This window comes from Dermochelys coriacea, chromosome 19 (assembly GCF_009764565.3).
Source record: "Dermochelys coriacea isolate rDerCor1 chromosome 19, rDerCor1.pri.v4, whole genome shotgun sequence".
Classification (NCBI taxonomy): domain Eukaryota; kingdom Metazoa; phylum Chordata; order Testudines; family Dermochelyidae; genus Dermochelys; species Dermochelys coriacea.
This window is the reverse complement of record NC_050086.2, coordinates 9398743-9413610: the sequence shown is the minus strand read 5'-3', so window position 1 is coordinate 9413610 and position 14868 is coordinate 9398743. Positions and strand designations below refer to the sequence as shown.

At 45.8% G+C, this 14868-nt stretch overlaps 1 protein-coding gene across 3 annotated transcripts in view; it reads right to left on the bottom strand.

Moving 5' to 3' along the window:
• The window catches only part of MAN1C1 (mannosidase alpha class 1C member 1), a 90174-nt gene that overhangs the window by 12669 nt on the left and 62637 nt on the right, over positions 1-14868 (bottom strand). For all 3 annotated transcript variants that reach the window (XM_038377423.2, XM_043506061.1, XM_038377422.2), the window contains exons 4-6: positions 12501-12581; positions 8824-8918; positions 1570-1693 (exon numbers count right to left, since the gene is read on the bottom strand). In XM_038377423.2, coding sequence (XP_038233351.1) covers positions 1570-1693; positions 8824-8918; positions 12501-12581 — 300 coding nt within the window. The remainder of the gene's footprint in view (positions 1-1569; positions 1694-8823; positions 8919-12500; positions 12582-14868) is intronic.

The following is a 14868-nucleotide window of genomic DNA, read 5'->3' as shown; positions in this document are numbered from 1 at the left end:
TGTATCTCTCTCGTCTCTCCCTCCTCTTTCACTGTTTTCTCTCCTTTCTGCAATTTATCATCATCATTTTCCTCTGTATTATTAGCCTCCCTTCTTCGTTCTACATTTCCATTTTTTCCTTATCTTTCCCATTCGGTTTCCACTTTTCCTTCATTTTCTTCTTATCACTTCTATTTGACATTGTCTCTCTCCATTATTTTTTCATGGTCTCTGTTAGTTTTTCTCTACTACACTCCCCCATCCCCTTTCCATTCTGCATCTCTCTCCCTGACCCCAAAATCACTGAGCAAGCAGGGTGGCAGGCTAGCACTGCGAATCATCCTGTGAACAGGCTGTTCTCAAGCTATTTCCCTGGAAATACAGGGAGAACAATCTAAGTATGTTCACCACATACTGGTGCTCTGGGTGTGATCCGTTTTCATCAGACTCACAGGGGAAGGTCTGATTCTAATTGGAGTGATTTGTCTCCCTCAGAGTAAGTTCCTTAGGGAACACATGAGGAAAGCTAATGATCGCTAGTATCTTACAGTATATTAAGTTGCTCTCACATGCACTATACGATCACTTGGAAAAAAACCCTCAAGGTAACGTGTAATATTCATAGATTTTAAATTTAGAAGTTACAAAAGCAATCCAATGTGTCAACTGTCAGACCTTGCCCACATAGGAGACCTTTGCAGAAATCCTGATGGCTGGAGCATTGCATTTAAAGTCAGTTTAGAGTAGCAATTCTCCATGGCTGCAGTGCAGTAATATTAACATACCAGAGTTATTAACCATTATCGTTATGGGATGCACCAGACAGGTTAATATAGCCTGTGCCTCTGTATTTAGGACTAGCTTTTTGCCTCAACTGAGGCACAAAAAAACTGAGGCATCTGCCAGTCATCACCCACTGCAGGAAGCAGGAATGTGGAAGGGCCAAAAAAAAATGTAAATAGAAAAAAAAAAACTTAGGAGTCTTCCAACCCCAAGTGGAGCAACAGAACCTCAGACAAATAAGGGTGTCGTCAATGCACAGGACTGATGCATAGATATGAGACCTAGTCCTCAAAAAATATAATCAGTGCTCCAGACTCCATCACAGAAGGAGTAGTTAGACTCACCGGCATGGTGCATACGTGAGTTGTTCAGTAAATGCTCTCACACTTGCTGTAAAGACATACAGATCCTACAGTGGGACAGTCAGCACAGTGCATATTGAGTCAGGAGTTCTGCCACTGGAGGCTGGGATCAGCTGAAGTGTCTGTGCTGACAGGCTGGAGACAAGGCATTTGCAGTGGAGAGTCCCTGGCTGCCGAACTTACTCCCTCCAGCTGTCTGCCAGATCCCATTAGTGATCCCCCGCCAGCCCGCAAGGCACCTATTTATGGTCCCATGTCTGTCTCTGGATCGTCATCAGAAAGGTGTCTCTTATGGTGAGCTGGGGTGGTAGAGCAAGGATGGCTAGTTGCACTGTCTGCTCTGGGCAGCTGCATGCAACATGGTACTTTATGTCATAAGCCCAGAAGCCAGGGCAATGGGTACATAAGAATCATTTCAGTAAAGAATGAGTAGTTAAGTACTTGCCTTTTCAGTAAACACTGGGTTTCCAGAGAGCTCCGTGAGGTGCAGGAATTCTAAATGCAGGGTGCCAAATTCCGCTAAGATACTGCTTCCTGCAGAGGCCCACCCCCAACTCCAGCTCATGCCACTGCGAGGACAAAATAGGGAGCCTTCATTACCCAGCAAACACAGCCCGTTTCTCTACAAGCCTGGGGCAAAGCTCTCCCTCTGTATCCCCCAGGCAGATCCTGCATTTGCTCTGCGGTGTGGAACCCCTACTAAAGGCCCAGGGTGTGGAGAGTTTTGCTTTTAACCAATATGGCTACACGGCATTCGCAGGTTTGTAGGGAGCCTGTGCGTCGAACAATTAGTGGCACCGAAGAGTTCTTAGCTTTATAGGGGTAGTTTGGCCCAAAGCAAATAAGCCGACTGAGCAGGTCCACCGGACAAGGCAATCTCAAATAATCACAGTCTCCTACATAGAGATGGGCTTGATCCAGCCCCGCGGTGCAAACTCACCCAAGTGCTGCATTGGCGGGAGGGCACAGAGGGAGTACCGAATCTGAACCCAAGTTTCCCAGCTGGCTCATCCCTACGATGGGCTAAGCCAAAGCCCCGGATTTCTGGAAGTGTGGGAGGCTTGAAAGCCTAGTTTTGAGGTGCAGCACTACCTCTAATCTGACAGTTATACAGCGCCTTGCCCCAAAAGGAGCCTCAAATGCTTTGTACGCCTCTACATTCAACACCACAGGAGGGGTGGGTGGGTGGAGCAGCAACCGAATCAGCACACAGGCTGCACAACACTTGAGAAGGGAAAACACCCACAGGTATTGGGCCAGATCTAATATCCAGGCAGCCCAATGTTCTACTCTGAGACACCCTGACTTCCTGGGTCTCATTTTACAGATCTTGCAAAGACTGGAAGGGCCAGATACACCTAAGGAAAGCTAGCAGACACTGTATAAAGCTAACTGGTATACATTTGTTTGGATCTACACTCACCAGACCCTTCCCCTCTCCCTCCTCCCACAAGCCACTATTCTGTATGCTAATCTCCAGTTCTGCCAACTCCAGGCAGAAAGGAAAAAAATCCCCATCTCGTTATTGCATCAGCACAGTGTGAGTAAATGGGGAGCATGTTCTAACGGTGAACAGCAGTGCATACACGTGGGGGTCCTGTGGTGATAAGGCCTCACACTGGGTGGAAATGGATTGCCAAGGGGGGAGCTCTCTGATCACGAGTATTCTCATTCACTCTTTACTTGGGCTTGCTTTTTCCCTTGACCCTTTCCCTGCCCCAGCCCACTGCTATAAATTACAGCTCTCAGCAGTGATTCTGTCTCTCCCAAATCTACACAGACAAAAAAAGTGACCTATATCTTGAGGGACGGATCCCAAAATAGCCTCTGCAGGGAAGCTCAGCGGTTCTCTTTCCAGCAGTGACACAGGCTTGATCCCTCGAGTACCATGATCCTCGGTAGATATTGACAATATTGCCTATTTCCAAACACGCGTCTTCCCTTTTTACAGCAGCCAGAACCATCGCTGAAACTGGGGGAAACCACTAGATGCCAGAAGGCTTCTGTATCAGAAGATAAGGATTTCTGCTATTGATCAAAGGCTAAAAATAATGACTTTTCACCAGAAAAATGTTACTCTTGTCTGAAAAATGTAGAAAACATTTTTAGGTGCAGAATTATTCCTTATGCTGCCAGAGAAAAGCAGCAAACCTTTCAGTAGACAGCATATTCCCCTGGTAATTTAAACTGATAAGAGTATTCTTCTCTTTCTGTCCAAAGCTGGCTGCAAACTTTGTTGGGTGCAGTTAGAACAGCTGTCCCAGAAGTGATTGTATTTCAGCAGCAGGAATCCCACTGTCCATATTTGGAAGAAGCGCATGTTATACAGTAAATGCCAGCTCATTTTGAATGAGGTTAAATGCAGTATTAGTTTAATATTGGCTATATCTACCATACAAGACTATATCCTGCCGTTGAACAGATGCACTATTAAACGATCTCATGGGTGTTTCCTGTATCTGCCCACTAGGACCCTAATCATCATATTTTCTTTATCTGCTGCATTGAAAGAATTGGAAAATACGATCTCACAAACAGAAATCACCTAATAAGCCGCTGTGACAGATAGGGCAACTTCCTGCACAAACCTTCCTGAATGAAGTTTAAGTTCCTTAGATGTTCATTGTATTCAAAATGCAGATATTTATGTATTATTTTGGGATTGTGGGTAATGTCTCGAGGGGGGAGATAGCTAGTGTAAGCCTGGGATGTGCTATGACCTTCAAAGGACTCTTTTAAACAATGGCCTGACAAGAATGATTAAGTGGTTAAGTGGGTTTCCTAGGAAATCTCTTGGAGAAGGTGAACGGAAATGTAGCCTCCCATCTCCAGTTACACAGCACCACAGCCTTTTGAAGCTATGCCCTGGGGAAAGGTCTATTGTCTGCTGATCAGCTGCTCCAGGAATCTCAAGAGCAAAGACCCCCGCTATATAAAAGACAGGCCAACTTGTTCAAAGGGGTTCTTGTTCTGAGCAAGAGGTGTTATGAACTAGTCACCACAAGAACTTCTCTGTGTGTGGCTGAATGATTGACTCCAACCAGAGTCCTCGTTGGAGATGGAAATGATCTCTGGTCAGCTTATTAGCATGTGTTTAGATTCTTTTATTGTTTTAATATGTTTTCTCTGGAATGCTTTTCACCTTAAGAATAAATGTGCTTGCTTAGGAAAAGCTGCGTAGTACCTTACAACTGTGGGCAATTACACTGTTCATAGGCTTGGAAGAGAAAGTAAAGTTCAGCTGCTGGACATTTTGGCTGTCGGGTTTACTGGGGAAATAACAGGGCGTTGTGCAGCCTGGAAATACCCTGGTCAGTAGGGAGTGAGATGCATGTCTCACCTAAGACAGGTGACAGCTGGGAAAGGTTGAGAGTGGGTGTCATCTTTGGTGGACCAGGAAGAGAAATACAGGTGCAGTGGACCTGAACTGGGACAGCTGCTTCAAACTAGATATGTTCTGAATCAACTGGACAAGGCTAAAGACTGTGCTGGTTATGACAGAAGTACTCCAAGCTGTCAGGAGTTGAAAGAAATAGCCTTGAAAATCTCCTTCCCAAATGCTTTGAGTAGACCGTTGGCCGAAAGGCTGCTAAGGGTTGGTCCACCAAGGACTCAAAGTAGGACTTAGAGAGAGGTTTGTTAATCAGACGAAGAAGCACCATCATATAGAATCAGACTCCACCTTCACCAGCCCTCTGGATTGAAGACAAGCAGGAAGTGGCCCTCTACAGAAAGCATGTTCTAGCAGTAGAGCTCAAATGGACTTGGTCTTCCTTGCTAGCTTCTCTCCTAACAGCTGAAAAACATTCCTTCCAAAGACTGTCTTGACGATGACACTAGCCTTTAAGGTAAGGGAAGATGTGCAGCTCTAATAGTAACCTTATTCCAAAAATACATGCTGGTATTTAATAATGATCAAAAGTCTTTTAGCATCGGACTGGGCATCTCCACAGAGATTTGCTAACAGAGACTAAGACAAATCCCTTGCCCCGAAGTGCCAAAGTAGGAAAGAAACAAAACACACAAGTCAAGGCTAATCACTCAGAGAGATTATTGCTTAGAGAGAAGGATGGGGTTTTGGAAGCAGTGGGTTTGAGAAGAGATGTGAAGGGGGGATTGGGGTCTGGCAGGCAGGAACAGGAAAAGCCCAGAAGGCAGCAGAAGACAAAGCAGGAAGCCTGGAGTGCAAAAAAAAAAAAAAAAGAGACCAAGGGATCAACAAGGAAAGGGGACTGGAGGGAGTGTGGGGACCTACTTGAGGGGGGAGAAAGGAAGGATGGAGGGCCAGAAAGGAGAATATTCCAGTAAACAAGACGATCAAGGCATGGGCCTGGGTTTCAGTGGTGGGAATAGTGATGAAAGAATGGATTTTGGTGCTTTTAAAGAGGTAGGAGTTGCAGGATTTAGGAAGGGTCTGATCATGAGGGGAAAGAAAAGAGAAGAACTGAAGACTGCACTGAGGTGACAAACCTAGGACATGGGAAAGATGGTGGAAGTTGTTAATAATAGAGAAGGGGGAGCGTAGGAGAGGGACCTGGAAGTTCAGTATCAGAAAGAGTCAGTTTGAGATTGTGGAGGAACATCCAGGAGGAGACATCAGAGGGGGAAAGGGAGAGGTTGGTGCTAGAGAGCAAGTTATGGGAATGGTCTATGTAGAGAAACCCGTGGAAGTGGATGAGATCTCTAAGAGAGAAATGGCGCTAGAAGGCGGGGGGTAATGAGCACAGAACCTGAAGGTTCTCAACAGACAAGAGAAGAGTGATCAGCACTCAAAGGAGACGCTGGAGGAGTAGCCAGCAAGGTGGGAGGAGAATAAGGAGAGCAGAGTTATGAAGGCAAAGAAAGGACAAAAAGCTAAAGAAGTGGTGATCAACTGTGTCAAAAGCAGAGTTATCAAGAAGAACCACCACCCCTTGGTCTGAGAAAGGAGAAGGCTATTAGTGACTTTGGACCATAGTGTGAAGGCAGACTGCATTAGATCAAAGAGGGTGCAGGAGGAAAGGAAATGTAGGCAGCTGGAATAAACAGCATGCTCAAGGACCTTGGAGCCAAATGGGCCAAGGGCGACGAGATGGTAGTTTAGAGAGGCTAGTGGGTGGAGGGACGGATTTTTCAAGACATGACAAGACAGAGCATTCGATGGCACAAGGGACGGGCAGGCACCTTGCAGGATTTGAGAGTGCAAGGGCAGGAGGTGACGCTGAAGTGTGTGGAGGAGATAAGGCCCTGGGAATAGAAGCAGCCTGATTTCTCTTCACTTCATTAGAACTTCTACACAGAGCTGGCCTTGTGCAAGGTGTTATGTTTGGTTTGCTCAAAACTTCAGTAAAGAACATTCCAAGACAGGGTTTGTGAAACTTCATATGGCCTGGACACTGTTGGGTTTCTGTGAGTTAGCAGATCCTGGTTGCAAAAGTAGAAATAAAAGGGTTGAGAGACTGGGCTTTAGTTAGGGAAAAACCTTCTGTTGGTTTTGGCATCTGACTGGTTTGAAGTCTGTCCCGATATTCAGACTAAACAGCTCCTCTTTCAAGGTCATTCCATTGCTCCTACGTACACCTCCATGTACTGTATCCCACCGAACAACTCCTCTCATTCTGGGAAGCTTTCACCCTTCAGATGCAGGCTGTTCGTTACGTTCCAAACATAGCGAACCTACACACATTTAGCTCTTTTCATCTTTGCTCCTACATTGTTACTGGTGGCCCTCAATCCGTTTCAATGCTCTTCTCAGAGCTCTAGCCAGTAATGCAGACTCTTGGTTTTAGGAAGCCTCCGGCTATTTTGATTTTCTTTCATATTAGCCAAGATCATCAGCAAGATATTTCAGGACATCTGGGCAGATTCACTCTGTCAACTTGATTGTTTTTGCAAAGGGTAGCGTGAGATATGGCATTTCTGCAAAAGATTAGCCAGTGCTTGTGCTTGTATTGAGGAAGAGGCACCACCTGAGACTTTATCATCCAGCTACGAAGCAGAATGTCATTCCTGGAAGGATATAATTAAGGTGGTGGAGACGTTCAAAGTTTTCATTGCACGTAGCGTTAAGCAGAGGGCGACAGTGACATTTGAGCAATGGATCACCCCGGGTTACATGTTCAATGAAATCTCCCACTTTACAGGGAAAGGAACCCAATGGCAGATGTGGGGTAAAATGTCCCCAGCTGCTGCTCTGAGTGCTGTGGCAGGGAGGACGAAAGGGTTTTATTAACTCATGTTTCCTTGTCTCTGTGCTGTAGCCTGTGTGCAGGTTTTAAAATCCCAGGGACTTTAGCTAGTTGGCATCAAAATGAGCCAACGAGTCCTGATGGGCAGGAAGTGTTGTGTAGTAGTTAGAACTGGGGATGGGGAATGAATACTCCTGGTTTCTACTCCTGTCTCTTTGGGCAAGTTATTTAACCTATCTGCCTCAGCACCCCGCTTTATGTCACATACCTCAGAGGCAGTGTTGTAGCACTAAGGTCTGGTCTACACTGAAAACTTGCATTGGCACAGCTATGTCTCTCAGGAGTGTGAAAAATCCACCCCCCAACAAGAGATGGGCTATGCCAACCTACCCCAATGTAGACAGTGCTAGTTCAATGGAAGAAGAACCTAGCTACTGTCCCTCGGGGAGGTAGATTAGCTAAAGCCATGGGAGAACCCCTCCTGTCACTGTGGTGAGTTTCTCCACCAAAGCAGTTCAAGTGTAGATGACGCTTAAGTGAATGTTGTGGAGTCTAGGCAGGCAGAAAACTCCATGGGCTGTGGCTATTCATACACATTTGGATACAAAACTGACATTTGCCACAAAGTCTATTTCTCAGCTTCCATGCATGGAACTGCACAGATCCAAAAAAGTAGCCTCATGCATCTAGCCTGGCGTGCTGCAAAAACGTGCAGAGCAAGCAGAGTTCTAAATGCAGGGCCCACCAATAAAATTCAAAGGCAAATGTGAGTGGGAACATCCTGTTCCAATGGGGCGGCTCTGCCAGGAAGTGAAGGAAGAAAATGTGGACAGGTAAAAAATGAATAAACCACAGCTGGATTTAATGAGTCACCCTTGATTACAGCCAAGATGCCGCCTGGAGTTTGAGTTGCCAAAACGAATATCCTCCAAGAGTCAGGAAGGGAGATGCTACAGAAAAACGCTAAAAGAATAACCGGGTTAAACAAAATGAATAAATTCATGGAGAATAGGTCCATCAACGGCATTAGCCAAGATGGTCTGGGACACTATCCTGTGCTCAGGGCAACCCTAAATCTCTAATTACTAGAAGCTGGGTGTGGAAGAAAAGGATGGATCACTCCATAATCTCCCTGCTCTGTACACTTCTCCTGAAGCTCTGGCCCCACTGCTGAGACAGGATGCTGGGCAAAATGGACCATGGTCTGACCCAGTATAGCAGCTCTTATGTTCTTAGAGGCAAAATACCCCTCAGGAACAGTTGTTACTCCTTTACAAGTGTCAGTACATAAACCATAGAATCTCAGGGTTGGAAGGGACCTCAGGAAGTCATCTAGTCCAACCCCCTGCTCAAAGCAGGACCAATCCCCAACTAAATCATCCAAATTCCGCCCCCCCGATCCCTAAATGGCCCCCTCAAAGATTGAACTCACAACCCTGTGTTTAGCAGGTCAATGCTCAAACCACTGAGCTATCCCTCCTCCCCAATAAGACCCACTGCTAATGATGAGAAAATAATGAGGTGTGTCTTGCCTGCCCAGATTTATGACACCTCGTGGGATACCAGTGGGTGTGTTAAAGGCTGGTAGAAGTTTCTCTCCAAGTTCTAGAGCTTTGTTCTTGAATACCTGTTAGACAAAAAGAGTAAAAGAAAGTTAAAATATACATTGTATTGCTTGCTAGTATCAGTCATGCTGGTTTTCTTAAACTTCACTTTTCCATACACACCCAGACAAACACAGTTATAAAGTGGGTAAGAATAATGGGACATTACAGGGCTTTCATTTCCAAACAGTGGGGTAGCCCTAGGCCTACATATTGGGATGGGCCTGAACCAAACCCCATGAGGAAGTTTTGATCTGAACCAGAATTTATATATGGCCCCTGGAGATCCACAACAGACCAGTCTAAAATCCTGGATCCAAACGGGCCTCAGACTTTGGATCTGTCTGTGAGCTTTGCAGCATTGGCTCACATTACAGTAGAGGAGATCTCCCTTTCTAATCAAGTTACAGGATCAGTTCTGTTAACTTCTGACTCAGAGTCCTGGGTTAATGAGTTTGAAAGTTCCCAGTTGGAATATAACTGGCATTAGGACATTCGGCAGTTTCAGGGCACTGGGGTTTGTGTGAACCCTTTTCCTTTGGTTTTGGTTCTTATGGACACATTCCTTGTGAGTTTTACTTTGAACCCAGAAATTCAAAGTTAAACGGCCAAAACTGCCAAGTTTTTCCCTATTACGGGACAAACCCACCATGTTTTCCATGGCTTCCTCGTGAAACCAGAGATCATCCCAGGATCATTAAGTGAGCTCAGCTTGGGCGTGGGGTTTCATTGTCCTAGTTCTGCACAACTCTAACCACTCTCAAAGCTGTATGCTTCCCATTGCTTAGAGATCTTAGTGTCTGTATATGTACAGCCGCCCATTGCTACATCCAGCTGTTCTCTTGAATTTCTGAAACCTTCTAAGTACTTTGCCTGGGAACTTGAAGTCAAGTTCTGCATTAGCTGGGGGAATAGTAGATAAACTGGATTATGCATCTGTTTCTTGCTTTGGCACAGATCTCCAGTCCCTAAGCTACTGGAACTGCTCCTTTAACCTACTGAGCAAAGACCAATTTCTTGGGTCAAAAGTCTCCACTTCTAATGCTGCTGGCTGCTCTAACACCAATGATGGGCAGCAGGCTGGTAGCTTTGCTCAGAGTACTGTTACGAAAAACATGCCCTTTCTGGGCTGATTTGAGTTGATCCTGCAAAGCATGCCTTTGGAGACAAAGGGTCTCCTTTTAAGAACTTGTTGTAGGACAGTGGGAGAAAACAGAAGTGAAGACATCAAAATTAAAGTAGATTTCTAAGGATGAAGCATGCTATGGTTTACAAAGCAAGTTGCTGATAGCTCACATGACTTCTAATTTCAAGAACACATATTTTATACACACATACACACACACACACACACACACACACACACACACACACACACACACACACACACACACACACACACACACACACACACACACACAGACACTCCTTTAAGTGCAACTGATTTCCAGAGAGGATCCCTGGCCTCATCATGGCTAAGTTATCACCCTTTCCATTCCTAATTTCTGAGTTATGGGCTTTCTAATCAAATGATAGCTTATGGGGGCTGGTCGCACAAAGCCGCCAGACACAATTATTTTGGGACAAACTGATAGAAGCAATAATCTGTGCTCAAGAGATTTGTCTTGAGCAAGAGAAGCCTGTAAGTGACAAGAGATCAAGCACAAGCATTTTACCTCCCTAGTTCAGTCCAAGCTGTCACAACAGTTCTAAGAAAGCAGGACATTATTGCTCTGAGAAATACAGCATGGAGGAAATCCGAACTTGCCCATGGGCTTTGAGGCCTTTGTCACAGTAGAGGAAGGTATAGGGATCTGGTTCAGAAGGGAAAACCATGAGGAAGTGACTAGATTATTGAGGGGGGAGGCACTGAACTGACACAGGACAGACACTGACCTGTCTGATGAGCTCACTCTCTAGCCTGCTGCCCAAGCTTTACGGTTTCATGGCCTCTCTTCCTTCTCTGTCAAGTTGAAGTCAATGGAAGCTGTGAGCATGAGGGGCTGCAGCACAAGGCACTAGATCTTTGAGAGCTTTCCCAGCAGGGAAATCCCAGGAGGAACAAATTCCTGTAACTCATCCAAAATGCAGCCTTAATTATGGAGCTTCTCCCAGGTCTCCACAAATCGATGGCATCACAATACAAGGACCAGTCATTTCCTTCTATCATGGGCAGCTCCCTCCAGCAGAAGCTGCCGGCCTGTAGCAATATGGGAGTTGCTTGAAAAGGTTATTTACTTGTTGCTTAAGGCCCAATCCTGCAGCTGTATGCTAGCAGAACTCCCATTGAGATCAGTGGGATCAGGCCTTCTGTTTGCCTAAGATATTCAGGGTAGAGGAGTAATCTCTTGATCTCCACACATCTGGTTTTTAAATTCCAGCACAGCTATATTATGAGACAGGTTATGTGTTAAGATATGGCCTACGTTTGGGAGGTACAGGTGGGAGAAAAAGAGAGCCGTGTTTTCAGTGGGAACCTTCTGATTTAGCCAGAATTCATTGCGGGCCTAGTGCTCGTTGGAACGCTGCTCCACCACTCTCGGAAAGGGGTGCCTTTCCCCAGAAGTCAGCTCAACTCTGCTGGCTGAGTGGGGAAACCAGGGGTTGGGGCAGTTCTACCAAACATACTTGCTTGGATCAGTCCTTGTGTAACCCTGTGGTGAGCGTGTGTTACAAATCCCCCTCTGTGCTGATCCACATAGGATAGGAGTTGTTACCATCCTGACCTACGAAGCCACAGCTCTTCAGCTCAAGCTGCAATTCAGACAGATATCTGGCTCGATCCCCAGTGTGTTGGCCATGGGGGTGGTTGTCACATCAGTCACTACCTCTTCTTAAAGGAAGCTGATGGCTCAAATCCCAGATGAATCTCCATGTATGGCCAGCCCTCTGGGTTCACACATGGGGATTGAATCGGGAACCTCAAAGCTAAAAGTGTGAGTTTTGACAGTCTGAGTTAAAGAGCCATGGCCCGGTAGCTGGGGGGTTGTAACAGACTCATATCCACTGCGTACTGGCACAGAGGGGGGCTTGTAACACACACTCACCAGTCCATGACATTTGCACACTAAAGAAAGACTCCTTGCACATGGATGGTGTTAGCCACAACCTGGCCCCCTGTTTTATCAGTGCAAACTTTTGCTACACAAAAAATATAACACTAATTTGGGGTTTTCACAAATAGCTGCCACCAATAAGCTAACACTTAGCCTGCGGGGCTATTTGGAGTGACCCCAAAGCTTGAGCTATTGCCTATATTTAGGCCACAAAGTAACAAGGACTGAGGGAAAGGCAAAGATCACTGCAAATCCATTTCACTGGGGACCAATGCACCAACCTGAAAAACGATCTTGCTAAAATTGTCCGTTGGAGAAAAGATCTTTATAGATGAGCCAGGCATGGCAAGCATAAGGTAATTGTGCGAGGCTTAATTAAAAAGACTGTTAGTGGGAGTTCAATATTCATAAAAAAAGGTTTAGCCTCTTGTTACAGAGGGATTATTTTATGTTCAGTTGAGCACTGCTGGGAGCAGCCCTATCCAGCAATACACCTGCACATTCATTATTTGAGACCGTGAGAGATACGCAGGATGTGTAGAAACAAACCTCTTCACCGGTTAGGTAGTACGTCGTCAAGAGCCCTCCAACATAACGAATGTTCACTTCGAACAAGGACGCTTCTCCATTCTGAAAAGATCATCATCAGATAGTAACTGGAAGGTACAAGTGAAGCCTTATAGCAACCATGCGGACAGAGGGCCAGTGAGAGTGCCTTGGAATAATTCTAGGCACGTTCACAAAACTCTTCAATCCTTATTCACAGTTTAATAACACTTTGCCTTTTTATAGCATCTTTCATCTAGGATCTCAAAGAGCTTTATACATGAAGCCGCACAACTCCCTAGGAGGTAGCTCAAGTGAGCTATAGGGATCACTTTGCTACCACTGAAATGGTTTCTGGGTAAAACACAGCAACTGTTTAATAGCAGTGAAACACTACCCAAAAGGTTTCAGAGTAGCAGCCATGTTAGTCTGTATTCGCAAAAGAAAAGGAGTACTTGTGGCACCTTAGAGACTAACAAATTTATTTGAGCATAAGCTTTCGTGAGCTACAGCTCACTTCATCGGATGCATTTACAGCATTTACATCCGATGAAGTGAGCTGTAGCTCACGAAAGCTTATGCTCAAATAAATTTGTTAGTCTCTAAGGTGCCACAAGTACTCCTTTTCTTTTTACTACCCAAAAAGTTACGAAAGAAAGTGTGAGGAAGTGTACTTCCTCCATTTGAAAATGCAAAGGAAATGTAGGTAGGCAGAAAATAGTTACATACATTGAAAGCTGGACAGGACGCTGGAGTTAACACCTCTATTCTTACAAGAAGGGCAGAGGGATTTTGAGAGACCACAAGAAGTCAGGACTGGCTTTTAATGGCCAAAAGATGGCACCCTCCTGTACTGAGCCTTCTTGCACCATACGGGAGCATTCCTTCAGCACTGACTCAGTGGGCAGAGTGCCACCTTGTGCATCACCACAACAACTTCCTGGACTGTCCAGATGTTCTCTGGAGGTCTCCCATTCAAGGACTTACCAGGCTCAATCCTACTTCGTTTGTAAGACCTGACAGGACCACAGCCCAGGGTGGCACAGCTGCTGCCACACTGAGTGGCAGACAAACCAACCAGTGCCCATGTGCCCTGCTAGGAGATGGTGAACATGCAGTGATGTGATTCACTGAACCTCCCAGGAAGCCACTCACCTGGAACGAGTTATGATCTATTTTATTCCAACTCCCGATCAGCAAATGTCAAAGCAATTGCCTTCAAACTGTGCTTTTTAAACTGTGCTCCTGGACTGTGTACCTGCCAAGCAAATTATTTCTTCCCCTCTGATAAACACATAAAACTACCAACAGGAGGCTCTTACAAGAGTGCAGCAATTTCCGCGAATGGGATAGAGGGATAGGAATTCTTTACCCACTGCATTAATCTGGCTCTTCCAACAATCCCACTGGGTTACACATGAAAACAGATGTCTTCTCCCAGGGAAGGCTGGAAGGATCTGAGACACAATTTGCCATCCAGAGAGGGAGGCAAAAGCCAGAGGAAGCAGCTCAAGATCATGCAGGAAGTGTCAGTATTGTAAAGGGGGAGAGAGAGGGAGAACCTGAAAAAGGCTGGACCGGAAGGAGGAGAGAAAGCAAAAGATCCAGGTTGGGAAATAAAATCAGTGGACCTAAGATAGCTGCAAATAGCAATTAATGATTTGTTTGCTGGGCACTAGTTCTTAGGCTATAAATTAACCAGGATCATGGAGCACTGCTGTACACACAGCCTGCTGCTGGTTAACATGGTCATCTGTGCTGCATTCCTTTTAGAGTTTGGTGATTATTTTTGTTCCTCAGCCTCACTGTCTCATGCTTCTCTAAGCTAATTTGCACTTCCCACATAGTCGATGGTCTGTCTAGGTATCTACACCACACTTGCCACTAGTCAGTAAATCCAAATAGCTGCTCTGCCACAGACCTGAACTGTCTCTTCTTTCCCCACTGCCTGAGTCAGACCCACCCTGCTCAATCTAATTACTGAGAGTTCCACCACCCCTGAAGACAGCAGCTCTCCTGGGGGGGACCTTGGTTGCAGAGGGAGGGGCCGCCCGTCAGAGAGTTCGGGTCTAGCCCACTGAACACTTTAAATGCAAGACTGGTACCTCCAGCTTGACTGTGTTTTATGGGCAGCCAGTGGAACAAACAGCACTGGAGTGACATGTTGCTGACAGCTGATAATACAGCTTCCTCTGTTGAGACTCTTTGCTTTGCAGCTCTGAAACTGTTTTTACTCCCCATGCTGGCAAATTATCTCAGCAGCGAATGTAGCTACTTTTGAAATGACACCCTCTCCTTCCTCCTCATTTCTCTCTTAAGCCTCGCACTGAATTCCCCTCTCCAGTCAAGGCCACCATCCCACCCCTGCCTG